The 17357-nt window shown below is 38.5% G+C and overlaps 1 protein-coding gene across 4 annotated transcripts in view; it reads left to right on the top strand.

Moving 5' to 3' along the window:
- STAG2 (stromal antigen 2) overlaps positions 1–17357 on the top strand; it is a 154504-nt gene that overhangs the window by 91309 nt on the left and 45838 nt on the right. For all 4 annotated transcript variants that reach the window (XM_054709219.1, XM_008158886.3, XM_028135665.2 and 1 more), the window contains exons 7-15: positions 533–737; positions 2849–3000; positions 4912–4985; positions 6311–6434; positions 7229–7327; positions 7419–7498; positions 13496–13603; positions 14315–14426; positions 16855–16972. In XM_054709219.1, coding sequence (XP_054565194.1) covers positions 533–737; positions 2849–3000; positions 4912–4985; positions 6311–6434; positions 7229–7327; positions 7419–7498; positions 13496–13603; positions 14315–14426; positions 16855–16972 — 1072 coding nt within the window. The remainder of the gene's footprint in view (positions 1–532; positions 738–2848; positions 3001–4911; positions 4986–6310; positions 6435–7228; positions 7328–7418; positions 7499–13495; positions 13604–14314; positions 14427–16854; positions 16973–17357) is intronic.

Below are 17357 nucleotides of genomic sequence, written 5' to 3'. Positions count from 1 at the left end.
ACTAGCTACATTTCATTTCTTTAAAAAATTATCTGGTTGTTTATGTCTGTTGACTCTTTGATGTCCTGAAGCTAATGAAAACATGCATAGTAATCTTTTGATTATTTAGAAATCATACATCAATCTATTAGATTGCCGAGAATGTGATTTCATCATTTTGAATGCATTTAAATATATAACTTTGGTTTGCTTTTGTTTTAAAAAAATTAATAAATGTATCTTTGCTTATCAAAATAGTGTTTTGGTTTGATGAGAGAGGCATTTTTTTTAAACCTCTGAATAATTGACATATATTTTCATTGGTTAAAGTGAATTCAGAATATTCATTTTGGTATTTAATAAAAGCAGAGGTGCTCTGCTTTTATTTACTTCTGCCTTTGTATATTGTTCGCCTGCCTACTTTGAGGATTTTATTAGAAAAGAAAGGTGAGATAAAGGAGTCATTTTAGCTTCTGCCTAGGTATTTCAAAAAGAATTAAAATTTATTGTCACTCGTTTTATATGAAATGGTTGTTTAAATTTTTTGTTTTAGGATAGTGGAGATTACCCACTTACCATGGCCGGTCCTCAGTGGAAGAAGTTCAAATCCAGTTTTTGTGAATTCATTGGTGTATTAGTACGGCAGTGTCAATATAGTATCATATATGATGAATACATGATGGATACAGTCATTTCACTTCTTACAGGATTGTCTGACTCACAAGTCAGAGCATTTCGACATACAAGCACCCTGGCAGGTTGGTATTTAGAAATATTTTCTATGTATTTCCCATGATTAGAGATGAAAATGATTTTCATTAAAGATGAAAAAGGTTTCCATTAAAAGAAATGAAATACTCTGAGAAAGTGAGGCCATGAGTGGTCCTTCCCTCATACCTGGGTGGCTTGCTCCATCCAGCCTGCAGCAGTTCTGGGTGGTAGCTGAGCCCTCAGTGCAGGCTTTGAGCACATTGGTGCCCTGGCAGCTCTGAAATCAAGCAAGCTGAGTCCTCTGGGGGAGGGGAGAGCTGTCACCCACTGACACAAGCCCACTCAGGAATTCACACCTGCCTGAACTGAACCAAAGTGGGCCAGGTCCTCCCCCTCCTCCCTTCCCCTGCCCACCATGGCAGAGAATAGGCTTTCTAAAGATGCTGCGATCCTGTTCTGCTGCCCTTAATAAAAATGTTCTACAACAACAACAAACAAAAAAAAAGAAAAAAAAAAGAAATGAAATAATGGTGACACAAATTAATGAATTTTATCTATAAACTAATAGGGTGAAGCCACCCACCTCTCCTCTAACCCTCATGAATTATTGGGAAGGGGATCATATTTCAGTTTGGTTCTGTGAAGGCATACTATCCTATATAATAAAAGCCTAATATGCTAAGTATCCGTCCGTTCAACCAATCAAAGTAATATGCTAATGATATGCTAAGGTTTCTCAACCACTCACTATGTTGTGCACTGACCACCAGGGGGCAGATGCTTCGGTAGGTTGCTGCTGGGGTCTGGCCTATCGGGTCTGAGCAAGATGGGCCAGACATGTCTTGGAGCCCTCCTGCGGTCCCTCCCCGGCTGGCCAACTTCCCACATCCCTCTCTGGCCCTGTGCATCTGATTATGCACCAGTGGGGTCCCTCAGCCTGGCCTGCACCCTCTCGCAATCCAGACTGAGGAACCACTCCCTTCCCCCCGAGTGCACCAGGCCTCTAGTATTAGTATGTAATGATTTTCTTGTGGTAAATCTACTTTAATATTATATATTAGGTAGAGGTGCTATGTCTCTTAGCCTTGGTATAGTGGCCTAATGTAATAGTTGTTCTGTGGGTTCCAGTGTCACAGCTTCCTGGATCACCCAAGCTGGGCACTCCAGGTGTGCCCCCACCCTGTGGGCTGTGTACTCCCTCCTGTGGGTTTGATTCCCGGTCAAGGGCATGTACCTCAGGTGGGGTTCAATTCCCTGCCCTAGTTGGAGCACGTGCCGGAAGCAACCAATTGATGTTCCTCTCACATCAGTGTCTCTCTCTCTCTCTCCTCTCCCCCCGCTCTCTCTCCCTCCCCCCGCCCCCTCTCTTCCTCCACCTCTTCCCTCCCTTCCATTCTCTCTATATATCAATGGAAAAAATATCCTCTGGTGAGGATTACAAATACACACACACACACACACACACACACACACACACACAATTAAAATATCACTTCATTGAGTGATACTTTACTCTTTGTACTTTTGAATTTTCATCTGGATGTTCTTCATAATTTCACCATTTCTTCATGATATGTAATAGAGTAGAATGAAAGGAAATCAAATACTGGTAAAATTCCCCAACATTTTTATGCACTACAGTGCCCAACATTTTTATACACTATAGTGTGATATAAAGCACCCAGGCTGTTTCTCTCTTTGGTTACTGGAGATAGCTAATTGACTGCTGTATGAACCACAGTTTACTTCGAAGGTGAATCGTGATCTCTGAAAAAGATCATTGCAGGGGATATATAGTCTCCAGACAGATTACTAAATTTTGAATCCTACTTACATGAACTGCATAATTAGAGGCAAATTTCTTAATCTCCCTGATCTTTAGTGTCCTCATGAATGAAATGGGGATAATAGTACTTAATTTTGAGGGCTGTTGTAAGGATTAGGAGATATTCTTTGAAAAGTATATAACATAGGTAACCGACTGATATACAGTAAATATTTAAAACTCATTAGCTGTTGTTTTATTGTCATTTGTGGCAGCTGTATTTTGCTTTTCTTTTAGAAGCAGAACAGCCCACTTTGTTTTTAATTTCTCTTAATTTGTAATTTTTTTGTATCTGTGAAACTAATATCAACCTTTTTTTCCCTTTAAAAATAGCTATGAAGTTGATGACAGCTTTGGTGAATGTGGCATTAAATCTTAGCATTAATATGGATAATACACAAAGACAATATGAGGCAGAACGGAATAAAATGATTGGAAAACGAGCCAATGAGAGGCTAGAACTCCTGCTACAAAAGCGGAAAGAGGTAAATTCATATATTAATTATTTGCACTATTAATAGGTGACCAACTTGGTCACCATTAATGACACAGTTTTGCTAGTTCATTAGATAAAATGTTTTGAAAGATTTAAATTTGTTGACTATCCATGCCAGCAAAACCTTTTGGGTATATTTTCGTTCTTTGTGGACTAGGATTAAGAGTTCAAGGCTTCAAATAAGGATTCCTGGGCATATCGGACAAATTGTTTTAAGCCTTAGTATTTCACCCCTTCTGTGAAAATATCTCAACTTCCTCCTTCAGCTTGTCAGGATGAAATAAAGTTTCACTTATGTGAAATCATTTTGAAAAAATATCTTAAAAGCTATTTATGGTGTCTCAGTTGTTGGCTATTTTTGTGTAATGTAGAAGCACTTGTTTAAAATTAATGACTGCTAAATTCAGATTTGAATGAAGAAAATATTTTTCAGCCTTTCCCTAAATAATAAATAAAATATTTCAATGTCATATTTGTGATGTAAATTCCTCCTTCATTGATGATATAATATTTTGCTATCTGATACTGGGAATGTATATTTTTATTTCTAAAGACAAAGTCTGATGTAACTCAGTAGTGTTGCTGAGTTACAATACTTGCCATGGTAATCCATAAATTACTTGATTTTGGCATGGGCGTAACTATAATATAAAGTTATTTCTGAGATTGTCAATAACTTTTAAAAATGCCTCAACTCAAGAAAAGCTAGAAAATTTGGTCCGTATTTCCCTGATGCTTAAATACCGCATCTCTTTCATATAGTTTGAAATGAAGAACTGACCTTTTTGCCCTTTAATTAATTTCATCAGATGATTTATTAGGCAAACATACTGTTTGAAATTATGGCCTCATTCTTGGACATAAATTTAAGATTTTGAACACAGAATCAGTAGATTTATTTTTTGAAAATATTTTTATTGAATGTTAGAGAGAGAGGAAGGGAGAGGGTGAAAGAGAGGAACATTGATGTGAGAATGAAACATTGATCTGCTGCCTCCTGCACGCCCCCTATCAGGGATCGAGCCTGCAATCCTGGTAACCCACTCAGTGCACGGAAGGATGCCCAACCAACTGGGCCACATTGGCCAGGGCCAGGATGAGCGGATGAAATTCTTGTGTAAATATAGGATATTAATACTTCTAGGTTAGGGATAAATTTTTAAACACATTAAAAGACCACCTGTACCTTTGACTATTTATCTGTACCAGTGAACGTAAGTTAACATTATTTAGAAATGCAAGATTATATTCATGAAAAGAAAAAATTTTACGAAAACACAGATTTCTTATAACTCCAAGCTCTGAAAAAATTTTCTCTTTTAACTCTCAAACTCTAAATTAAAAATATATGGAGTACATAAGTCAACCAAGATTTGAAATGTTTACTTGATTTTTTTTCAGGTGAGCCTTCTTTCCCTCAGAAAAATTGATCAGGGAGACAATTATTTTTTTTTTACAATTTATCTTATTCAAATCCCTTTTATTTTTTAAACAGATACTAGTTAATATGACTCTTCTTTTTCAGAATATAAAGACCAGGATAATCAAATATTGTTAATATTTTTTATATGAACATATATGTTATTTAATAGATAATATGTATTATGATAAACTTAACAGATTTCATTATATACCCTTATACAATGGAAATTTGTGAGCATTAGAAAAATTAATCTACCAGCCAAACATTAAAAAAGCCAAGTCAGATATTCCAGATATCAAGGGACTTTACTTGATATATAACAGCTGTTAATTTTTCTGTGTTTACTGTTGTCTAGTGAAATTAAAATTTAGATGTAACCACTAAACTACTGGAGAAACCTGCATTTGTACTTTAACAAATTTTAGATGTTCTTTTGGTTGTCTTCCATTACTATTGAAAATAAACTTTTTTTTTCAGCTTCAAGAAAATCAGGATGAAATAGAAAATATGATGAATGCAATATTTAAGGGAGTGTTTGTACATAGATACCGGTAAGTCATGACAGTTTTTTCTATGTAATTCTTAACTCTATTCAAGTTTGGAAGTGGTTTAGGCAGTATAAGTTAGTGGAAAGTGTTGGTAAAAGTCAACGTTAGAATCTAAGCTCTTCCATGAAATGAGACACACTCAAGGCAAATTATTTAACTGCTTTGAACTTGATGTTTTCTGTCTGAAAAATGGGTTAGTGTTGTTCTTGACTTGTAGCTGCCCAGCAAATGGAAGCTACTACTATTATTTATTAGGAGTCAGCGTATAGAATTATTTCATTGCTTTTGGATGTATTATGCAAATAGAGCCTGTACACACTGACTCCTGACTCTCTTCTCTTTCATTTGAGTATCAGTGGGAAAATTTGGATAGATGTGAGATGTTTTCTTTTGCTATTTTGAATGAATAGAGGAAAGAAGTAGGTAATCTTACCACCATTTCTGTTGTAACCTATTCTTTAAATGTTGGTGGCATTCTTATTCAACTTTTTTCTCATTTCCTCAATTTGGCAGTTATTTAATCAGGTTAATACTTCCTTTGTAATGTCTCTTTGTCCATTCTTTTTATTTCTTATTGTCATAGTTATCTTTGTCTATTTCCTCATCATTCTCATGCCTAGAGATTTTTGAAGTTTCCTTAAAATGTTCTTTTGTTGCATTGTTTTTCTGCTAAAACGCCTTCAATGACTCACCAGTACCTACAGGATAAATTAAAATAATTTAGTTTGACATTCAAATCAAAATTGAGGTTGGCCTCATTGTTATGTGTAACTAATTCTTACCTAGAAAATTATGCTCTAACCAGACTATTGTGCCTGCTGTCTTCTGAACACACCATGCCCAGCAGGTGTGAGCAAAAGTCTGTGATATGGCATGGCATAAAAGGTGGGGATCAATTTTGTTTGTAGTTCTATTTAAGTTTAAATATTTATGTGGTGAAAATTATGCTTTGTCAACTAAATTGTAACCTCATTGGCATTCAGAGGCCATGCTTCAGCTCTACTTTTATTTTTATTTTTAAAATATATTTTTATTGATTTCAGAGAGGAGGGAAGAGGGAGAGAGAACCATCAATCGGCTGTCTTCCTACATGCCCCACAATGGTGATCGAGCCCACAACCCAGGCTGTGCCCTGACTGGAATTGAACCATGACCTCCTGGTTCAACCACTGAGCCATTCTGGCTGGGCCATTTCTACTTTTAAATCACCAATAATACTTTACATAGTAGTATATTCATAGTAGGTTTGAATTATTTGGCATCTCTTGAATAAAAAGTCCTGTGGTATAGTGGCACTAATATGCATAATGTTTCCTTCCTTCCTTTAGCGATGCAATAGCTGAAATCCGAGCTATTTGTATTGAAGAAATTGGCATTTGGATGAAAATGTATAGTGATGCTTTTCTTAATGACAGTTATTTAAAATATGTTGGTTGGACTATGCATGATAAGGTAAGGTATGCCCTACAGACTATCTATATCTACCTATAGGAATCACTGTATACAATTCTCATTCAAAAAGAGTTATATGAATGTAGGTATATCTGGGACTCCATTCCTATAGGTCTGTCTCCTATATTCTGTTCTGAATGCTCCAAGAAATTATCATCTCTGTCACATAAATTCCCGTAGAGTTTTGAATCGTGGCCACTGATTTAGCCTTTAATTTTGAATTATTTTTTATACTGAAACATAAAGGATCATGTAGGTGGGGGTAGTGAGGCATTTCTTAGAGTACTGAAAAGAGCCCTTAATTTGGTTTTTAGTATGTGACTACTATATTATAAATTTTCCTCTCGATAAATAGGCATCTTAGATTGTAAATTATAACTTGACTTCTGACCTTTTTTATTAATCTGCCTTTCTCTGAAGCTGCCTTTTCATTGGCCTTGAAGTTCCTTGTATTTATCTCTTACAAATATTACTTTTTGTAAAGTAAAACTTAATATGAAATATGCTTCAGTTGTCTTTTATAATAATATTTCTTTGAATTGATTTTCAAAAAATTTTTATTTGATCTACAAAAATGGTAACCCCAAAGGTATTTAGTCATATATATATATATATATATATATATATATATATATATGTATGTTCATATTTTGCATTATCAAAGGTGAGTTTTTGAAGAAATGCTACTGTATAGAACATTTAAAATTTTAAAGTAGAGAATAGGGTATATGTATTGACTATTCAGGTTGAAAACATACAAGCTTTTTAATGCATTTTTCCTCTTGTTTCTTTAGCAAGGTGAAGTAAGACTCAAATGTCTCACTGCTCTACAAGGGCTTTATTATAACAAAGAGCTTAATTCCAAACTGGAGCTTTTTACTAGTCGGTTCAAGGTTAGTATTACTTTTAAGTATTTAAAAATTACCTATCATTTGAAAATATTTTTCTTTTGCTTTCCCTTTAAAAACTTTTTTTTGTCTTTAGGATAGAATTGTGTCTATGACCCTTGACAAAGAATACGATGTGGCAGTACAAGCAATAAAATTACTTACTCTTGTTTTACAGTAAGTATGTATTTATTGCATATTACTGATGTCCAGATATTTAAATAATACATTAGAGAATTTGGTTTCATTTATTTAGATCTAAATTTTAGTAACTTTTAAGTCATGGTATATATATATATATATATATATATATATTTTCTTTAAATTAAGGTATTACATATGTGTCCTTATCCCCCTATTGCCTCCCCCACCCCACTCCTGTTCATGCCCTCACCCCCTGGTGTCTATGTCCATTGGTTATGCTTATATGCATGCATGCAAGTCCTTTGGTTGACCTCTACCCCTTACCCCCACCCTCCCCTACCTTCCCTCTGAGGTTTGAGCATCTGATCAATGCTTCTCTGTCTCTGTTTTTGTTCATCAGTTTATGTTGTTCATTATACTCCGCAAGAGTGATATCATGTGATAGTTATTATTTCATGTGCACCGTGGTTGGCAAATAGGCGGCTCGCGAGCCACATGCGGTTCTTTGGCCCCTTGAGTGTGGCTCTTCCACAAAATACCACGGCCTGGGCTAGTCTATTTTGAAGAAGTGGCGTTAGAAGACGTTTAAGTTTAAAAAATTTGGCTCTCAAAAGAAATTTCAATTGTTTTACTGTTGATATTTGGCTCTGTTGACTAATGAGTTTGCCAACCACTTACTTAGCATAATACTCTCCAACTCCATCCATTCTGTTAAGTCATGGTATTTTACAGGTACAAGTTTAATTTTCCTATGTAAACTTGAGAAAATAGGAAAAGGAAACCATGGAACTAGAAAAATTCTGAGCTAAGAATTCATGTGTTCTCATTCTTTTGGTCCATTTTCTTTCCATTTTCGTGTCTTAGATGCTCTTAAAGTTAAACACCTGAGTGTAATAAATGTTCTTATTGTATTTTATTACACTTTCAGAAATTAGTATTTAATGAAACTAAACTTTTCTTTAAATAATCTGAAATTAAACATACGTTATAATGTAATAGTGATGCAAATCAATTTCTCTTTAAAAAATTGTGGTAATCATATATCATAAAAGGCTAATATGCAAATCGACCGAACGGTGGAATGACCAGTTGCTATGATGCGCACTGACCACCAGGGGGTAGACACTCAGCGCAGGAGCTGCCCCCTGATGGTCAGTGCACTCCAAGGGGGGAGTGCAGCTCAGCCAGAAGCTGGGCTCAACGGAGCCTCTCCTGCCTCCATGGCAGTGCTGCAGAGACACCATCACCCCCCCGCCCCAGTGCACCAGTTTCGTGCACCAAGCCTCTAGTATGTATGTATATTAAAATTTATCATTTTAAATGTACAGGTCGGTGGCATAATGTTCATTCACGTTGTGCAGCCATTACCATTATCCATCTGCAAAACACTTTCATCCTTTTATATTGAAACTCTATGCCCATTAAACACTTAACTCTTCCTTCCTCTCTTTCCTCCTCACCCCCCAATCCCTGGTGACCACTGTTCTACTTTCTGTCTTTATGAATTTGACTATTTTAGGTACCTCATATAAGTGGAATCATACAATATTAGTCCTTTTGTATCTGGCTTATTCACTTCAGCATATTGTCTTCAGTGTTTGTCCATATTGTAGTACATATAAGAATTTGATTCCTTTTTGAGGCTCAATAATATTCCATTGTATGTTTATACTACACTAGAGGCCCGGTGCATCATCAGGGCGGGGGACGGACACAGGAGGTTGGCCATCCAGGGAGGAACCGCGGGGAGGGCATGTCCGGCCCATCTCGCTTGTCCCAATCGGCTGGACCCCAGCAGCAAGCTAACCTACTGGTCGGAGTGTCTGCCACATGGTGGTCAGTGCACATCATAGCGACTGGTTGGCTGTCTGTTCACTGGTGGTCAGTGCACGTCATAGCGAGCGGTTGAGTGACCTTAGCATATTATTAGCATATTACGCTTTGATTGGTTGAATGGACGACTGGACAGTTAGCATATTAGGCTTTTATTATATAGGATTTTATTTATGCATTCATCTGTCAGTGGACATTTAGGTTGTCAACATGATCCAAATAACTGCAAAAGGGTCCTTTTTTATCATAGCATGTTAATTCTGACACTGATGGAACATTCATTATGTAATAGTAGCCAGCGAAATTTGGTAAAACAAATGAGAAATGACCAATATGATTTTAAATCATATTGTAAAGCCATGGTGATTTTAAAATTTTAGTACTGGTGAATATGCAAAGAGATCATCCTATCTAATAAAAGAGTAATATGCAGATTGATCATCACTGCAACACACAATATAGCTGCCCCCATGTGGTCAAAGATCCTGCCCCCATGTGGACGCAAGATGGCCACCACAAGATGGCCAGCAAGAGAGGGCAGTTGGGAGGCACCCGGCCTGCAAGGGAGGGCAGTTAGGGGTGACCAGGCCGGCAGAGGAGGGAATTTGGGGGCAAACAGGCTGGCAGCAGAGTGCTTAGGGGATGATCAGGCTGGCAGGCAGAAGCAGTTAGGGGCAATCAGGAAGGCAGGCAGGCAAGCAGTTGGGAGCCAGCAGTCCTGGATTGTGAGAGGGATCCCAGATTGGATAGGGTACAGGCTGGGGGACAACCCCCCTCCGTGCACGAATTTCGTGCACTGGGCTTCTAGTTAGCATAGAATAAAGAAGACTGTAGAGACAAATGTGATGAATCCAGGAACCTAGTATAGGGTGAGGATTGCATTTTCTATAAAAAAAAATGAATGGTTTTGTGACAACTAGGTTATATTTAGGGGAAAAATTAAATAAGGTATCTATTTAATTTCTTAACAAAACTAATTTCCAGATGGATGAAAAGTTTAAATGCAAATAAATGAAACCACTAAAGTACTGGATGAAAATTCGGGAAGATTATTTTATATGTAAAATGAGTGAGCAATATCTGTCTGAGCATGACATAAAAGGAAATGTTTGCATAAAAATAATCACTGAATTAACTATATTTAAATCTAATACATAAAATATCATAAACTCACAAAACAAATGGCAGATTAGGCAAAATTATTATATCATAGGAGTCATTTTCAATCTATAATAATAAAAGCTAATTAGACCAGACGTCCTTCCAGACAACCTTCCGGAAGAAGCTCGGCCTGTGAGGGAAGCCTGGGTCCCAGGTGCCAGAGGGAAGCTGGTGCCGGCAGCCAGGGTAAGAAAGGCCTGCTCTTGCACGAATTTCGTGCATCAGGCCTCTAGTAAATCAATAAAAAGAACAGAAACCCAATAGGAAAACAGTCAAAAGGCGCAGTAACCAGATCATTGACAGAAAATAAAAATTTAAACATATGAAAAGATGTTTAGCCACATTTTAGAGAAGTATTAAAATTAGACCATTATTTTACCTACTAGGGGCCCGGTGCATGTATTTGTGCACCGGTGGGGTCCCTCAGCCTGGCCTGTGCTCTCTCGCAATCCGGGACCCCTCGGGGGATGTCAGACTGCCGGTTTCACTCAATCTGGTGAGCCTGGCTTCTGGCTGACGGGCGCTCCTCCTGTGGAGCGCATTGACCATTAGGGAGCAGCTCCTGCATTGAGCATCTGCCCCCTGGTGGTCAGTGCTTGTCATAGCGACCAGTCATTCTGCTGTTCGGTCAATTTGAATATTAGCCTTTTATTATATAGGACTAGAGGCCCAGTGTATGATTGAATCATGCACATGTAAGGTCCCCTACACGCTTTCGCTTTTTGCGGTGGAGCTGGGTGCCTGTCCGCTGGTGCACCAGGCACCGAGCTCCCCCACTTTTGATGGTCCGCGGCCGCTGAGGGGGGCTACCCTGCTGTTAAGAGGCGCAGGGGGCGGGACTCCCTCCCCCTGCGCCTCTCAACGGCCGCTGAAGGGGGCTGCCGCGGACACCTGGCTACCCTGCCGTTGAGAGGCGCAGCTGGGTGTCCACGGCAGGCCCCCTCAGCGGCTGCGGATCTGGCCGTTGAGAGGTTATATTTAGGGACGCAAGATATAACCTACGTCCGTAGCCCCCCTCAGTGGCAGCGGATCTGTGCTTCTCAATGGCCGGACAGGCCACCCCGAGTCCCGCCCCCCAGCCTCCCGCCGCCCAGTCGTGGGCGTAGTGGAGTGATGGTAATTTACATGTTACTCTATTATTAGATAGGATATGCATATAATTAAAATATTGAATAATATTGAAATAAATTACAAAGTAATAGTACTTTATATATTTCTCTAGCTTCTCATCTCCCTCCATAATACCTTATAGTCATTTTTTTCTTGTTTCTTATACTGATATTTTTATGAAGGGTGATATTCATTTATGTTGGTTTAGCCATGTATATAAATAATAACTGAAACTTCAAGAAACATTCCTTCTCAAATAGTTAAAATGAATGAACTGATTTGAATCATGTATGTTTTTTAAAATCATAAACAAGTGATTTTTCTAAAAACGATCCAGTATTCTACATAAGCAGATTAAATCAAAGTGCTATTGACACTTGAATTTTAACATTTTGATTTTATCTTCAAAGAATTAATATTTCCTTAGACTTCAGACTTCTGGAAACCTTGAACACAACAAAAAAACAAAAAGGATCTTAGATCCTAAACTAAACACCTGAATGTACTTAGGCTTTTCTATTTGGGGTGGTCCTATGATTCTTAATTTACATATAATGGTAAAAACCTAGATTATTTATCTCACAGTAGACTAAAAGCATATAAGCTGTTTGGCACTTATATTTTAATTCATTTCTGTTGTCTTATATGGCATTCAGTACATGATGGATGAAGTGTTCATCATTGTGTGATAACTGGGTATTAGTATATTTTAATGTGTTGATATCCTCTATCAGTGATGGCGAACCTATGACGCGTGTCAGCACGCGTAGCCATTTATGATGACATGCGGCCGCTGAGGTGGCCACATGCCGAGGATGAAACATTTGTGAAATAATGTTTTTTCCTCAAAGTGACACACTACCCGAGTTATGCTCAGAGTTTTGGCGAAGTTAGACACACCAAGCTCAAAAGGTTGCCCATCACTGTCCTATATAATAAAGAGGTGATATGCAAATTGACCATCATACCCTCACAAGATGGCCACCCACGACCAGGCCGGCAGGGGGGTTAGTGAAGGGCGACCAAACGACTGAACAAGCAGGCTGCGTGGGGCGACCAGGCCAGTGGAGGAGCTGTGAGGGACAATCATATTGTAAAGCCATGGAGATTTTAAAATTTTAGTACTGGTGAATATGCAAAGAGATCATTAGCATAGAATAAAGAAGACTGTTAGAGACAAATGTGATGAATCCAGGAACCTAGGGGGGGCAGTTAGGGGTGACCAGGCCAGGGGGGGGGGGGGGACAGGTGGGGGCAATTAGGCTGGCAGGGTGGCAGTAAGGGGTGACTAGGCTGGCGGGGAGGCAATTGGGGGTGACCAGGCAGGTGAGTGATTAGGAGCCAGCGGTCCAGGATTGTTAGAGGGATGTCCGACTGCTGGTTTAGGCCCCATCCCCGGGATCGGGCCTAAACCAGCATTTGGACATTCTCCGAGGGATCCCGGATCGGAGAGGGTGCAGGCTGGGCTGAGGGGACTCTTCCCCCCGCCTCCCCTCCCCGTGCATGAATTTCGTGCACCGGGCCTCTAGTCATCACATAATATTGCTATGAAATGTATGCAGTGTTCTCTGATTATTAACTAAGCTCTTAGCGTGCCACTACTTCACTTTACTTTCTACATTAGTTTATATTATTTTCATTTTCCTTTGATGTTCTTGTCTTACATTATTACTTCTCTTTATCATATGTCTTCACTTTCGTTATTGATTGGACTTTTACCTCTCATTGATTTTAGATGTTCACAAAATACTCAGCTCTTTTGTCATGCAAGCTTTTACTGATAGATGATAATCAAATAAAGTTGATGTCTTCTTTTTAATTTTTCTTAGCACAACTTAGTGAAAGTATGAGCATGGATTTTTGTACTCAATATGCTTAAAATTATACCACTACTAAAAAGACTGCCACTGTTTATTTATTTTTTAGGAGTAGTGAAGAAGTTCTTACTGCAGAAGATTGTGAAAATGTCTATCATCTGGTGTATTCAGCTCACCGGCCAGTAGCAGTAGCAGCTGGAGAATTTCTCTACAAAAAGTAAATGTTTTTCTGTTATTATTTCCTTTAAAAGTTTTGATTTCCCGTCTCCAATTCCTTTAATTTATTTAAGTTAAATCTTTAAAGGGGAATTGTACCAATTTTTTTTTATGGATATTCTTAAAAATGTACCTAACTGTATCACAATGTTAAAACCTTTTCCTAATTTTTCACTTTTACTCTGACGTCAGCTTCCAAAAAAATGCTTAATTTTGGGGTGAAACATTTATTTTAAAGAGTATATAATGTAAAACATTCACTCTGCAGTTTTCTATTTGTTACTATCATGTGTTCTCTCTTTTTTATTTATAAAGAAATCAACCACGATATCCATAGAGAGAGGCTACTAAGTCCAGACTTTGGAAAAATTATATAAGAAGGATAGAAGGGAAATGCATGTTCAGTTTAAGAATATTTATCATAGATTTATATGCATAAATGGTATAGGTTAGTTATTGTGTTGCTTTTATAAAAGGAAATGGTTGCATAAAAGCAAGATTTATAAAAATAATTCATAACTATGAAGTTAAGAGAGCTGGGAAGTACCATCAAGTGTGAAATTATGTACTTGAGTATAATGTTGGACAGTATTACACCTAACTACCTTCCAATTACTCCTTTGTTAGGTGCTTACATATGGAATCCAGACTTTTTAAATTAGGAAATATTGTTTTTTTGTTTTAAAAGTAAATATTTTGCGTTGGTTTGCAGGCTCTTCAGTCGTAGAGATCCAGAGGAGGATGGAGTCATGAAAAGAAGGGGACGACAAGGCCCAAATGCCAACCTTGTTAAGACCTTGGTATTTTTCTTCCTGGAAAGTGAGGTTAGTTGATGTTCATTTTCAACCTATGCCAGTTTTTTTAAGGATATTCCTTTTATGTTCATGCAGGATGTTGGTCTGTATATTTTTTATTTGTAATGTTTTTGACAGGTTTTCATATCAGTAATATTGATCCTCTAAAATCAATTGGGAATCTTTAGGGTTATTTCAACTTTACAGTATAAAGGGAAATATTTTGCTTATATATTGAATTATTAAGTACACATGTATTTTGTTTTATGTAACCATAATCACTCCCATTCAGTTAAAGTTTGTAGTATTACACACACACACACACACACACACACACACATATACATATATGTGTATATATGTAAGACTAAGTGTCGGTTTGTCTGACCAGTAGCTATGATGCTCACTGACCACCAGAGGCCAGACGCTCAATGCAGGAGCTGCCATGATGCACATTGGCCATCTATACTAATAAAAGGGTAATATGATAATTAGACTGGACATCTTCCGTACATCCTTCCAGACAAAGCCATGATGGCATGGACCGAGGCACAGGTGGTTGGGGGTGAATTAGGCTGGCAGGGGAGGGCAGTTAGGGGCGATCAGGCAGTCAGGGGAGCTGTTAGGGGCAATCAGGCCGGCAGGGGAGGGCAGTTAGGGGCAATCAGGCAGGCAGGGGAGTGGTTAGGAGCAATCAGGCCGGCAGGGGAGTGGTTAGGAGTGATCAGGCAGGCAGGCAGAGGCAGTTAGGTGTATCAGGCAGGCAGGCAGAGTGGTTAGGGGCGATCAGGCAGGCAGGTAGAGGGGTTAGGGGCGATCAGACAGGCAGGCAGGTCAGCGGTTAGCCAGCGGTCCTGGATTGGAGAGGGTGCAGGCTGGGCTGGCCCCCCCCCCCCCATGAATTTCATGCACTGGGCCTCTAATTTAAAAATAAAAGGCACCAAAGAACTCGTGCTGACGAACCAACACTCAGCTTTCTCCAAGTGGGACATAGGCCCTGCCACCACCCCAGAGCGATACCCCGCCAACCCTGGCAAGACCCCATGATGCAAAATGTGGCCCCCAGTCCAGCCCAGAAAAGGTCGCTATGGGTGCCGGGTAATGACATCACATAGCAACGCCTGGCTTCCTCTCCCTCATGACTAGCCTCCTTGCAGTTTCTTCAGCCCAGGAACCTGACTTGCTTTATAGCCAGGTGCAAACATTTTACACTTGAACCAAATGTTTGTGAAGCGTTTTCCCATGCCTCATCTCATTTGATCCTCACAGAAGTCCTAGAGTATGTAGATAAGAGACTTGGTAGAATCCTTTTTTTTTAAAAAAAATTAGCCAGAAAATGGAGATTTAGAAACTTGACCCGACTGAAAAGAAGAAAGAAATGGTGGAGCTTGAAAATGACCAGGTTTTCTCACTGCTCAGAATACACTGAGTAGCCAGATTATTATGATCTCTGAACGCATAATAATCTGGCCACTCAGTGTATATCCTATATAATAAAAGGCCAATATGCAAATTTTCCCCTCGACCAGGAGTTCGACCAGCAGGCAGGCCAGCCAACCTCCCATGTCCCCTCCCCTGGCCAGGCTGGCCGGACCCCACCCATGCACAAACTCATGCACCGGGCCTCTAATACACACACACACACACACACACACACACACACACACACACACACATACATACATATATATATATACTGAGTGGCCAGATTATTATGCATTCAGAGATCATAATAATCTGGCCACTCAGTGTACAGTCAAACACTGCTGCAGTTAAATATTTTACCCTTTGTTCTCCCTGCGTGATCTACAATAATAATCTGCTTCATGTTGATATTTACTGCTATGTTGCTGACAATTACCTGAAAGAGATCTTGGGGTGCTTCACTGGGCTGGAAAAAGTTTAGCTAAATCAGAAAGCAGATCTAATTAAGCAAGTTTATTCTATATATATAAAAGGCTAAGTTCACTCACGCATGCGCAATACATATAAAGCTCTCGCGTCAATCACACGCATGTGTTTCGATCTGTCATTGTTGATCGTGAATTTGGTTGACACTATTATAGAGAAAGGGTGAATAGCGGTATTAAAATATTTCTTCTAATTAATTTCCTTTCAATGTGCATGAATCTGTGCACTGGGACACTACTATTTTATAATTGAGAACAGTTAACTCATGTAATATTACTTCCAATTAGGCTATCAATATGCATGCATGTAATATTTTCAAAAATAATTTTCATGTTAATGATTATTATAAGAAATGTTTAATGCTACTACCTAGCAAGGTTTACTTATACACACCAAGCTATGGCAATTTTTCTCTGTCCTTTCTTCCATCTGAACTCAAAAGCAGATTGCTGTTTGCGTTTGTACATGGTGTCCACAAAGCTTCCTTTCTTTTGAGTTTAGGCTAGTATGCTGTTTGTTTAAGTATACCTTGCTCTTTTTTAATTAGTTACATGAGCATGCAGCATACCTTGTGGATAGCATGTGGGACTGTGCTACTGAGCTGCTGAAAGACTGGGAATGTATGAATAGCTTGTTGCTGGAGGAGCCACTTAGTGGAGAGGAAGGTAAGGATGTTTAATTATGATATTTTTATTGTCCAGACAGTTTTGAAAATAGGTTTTACTTACTCCATTTGTTTATTTTTGTGTTAAAATAATTGAGTGAAAATCTTACTTTGTGAATAATTCTGTTTTCATACACATGAATTTTATGCTATATAGATAGGTGTATTTGCCATCAACATTCTTGAAATTTTTTTTTCCAATTTTTTTATTAAGCAATTGTATGTGTACATATCTTACCATTGCCACCCCCCACTTGAAATTTTTTTTTTTGAATCTGGGTTCATATGTTCTTTGCTCAAATTGTGAACCAGTGGTATACAGATTTGTAATTTTTAGGAAGGCGTAACTTGTTTGGATCTTTTCTGTGATACAGTAATGGTATTTT

The sequence above is a fragment of the Eptesicus fuscus genome, chromosome 1, assembly GCF_027574615.1.
Source record: "Eptesicus fuscus isolate TK198812 chromosome 1, DD_ASM_mEF_20220401, whole genome shotgun sequence".
Taxonomy (NCBI): domain Eukaryota; kingdom Metazoa; phylum Chordata; class Mammalia; order Chiroptera; family Vespertilionidae; genus Eptesicus; species Eptesicus fuscus.
Note: the sequence above shows the minus strand (reverse complement) of the source record. Positions and strands in the feature narration are given on the sequence as shown.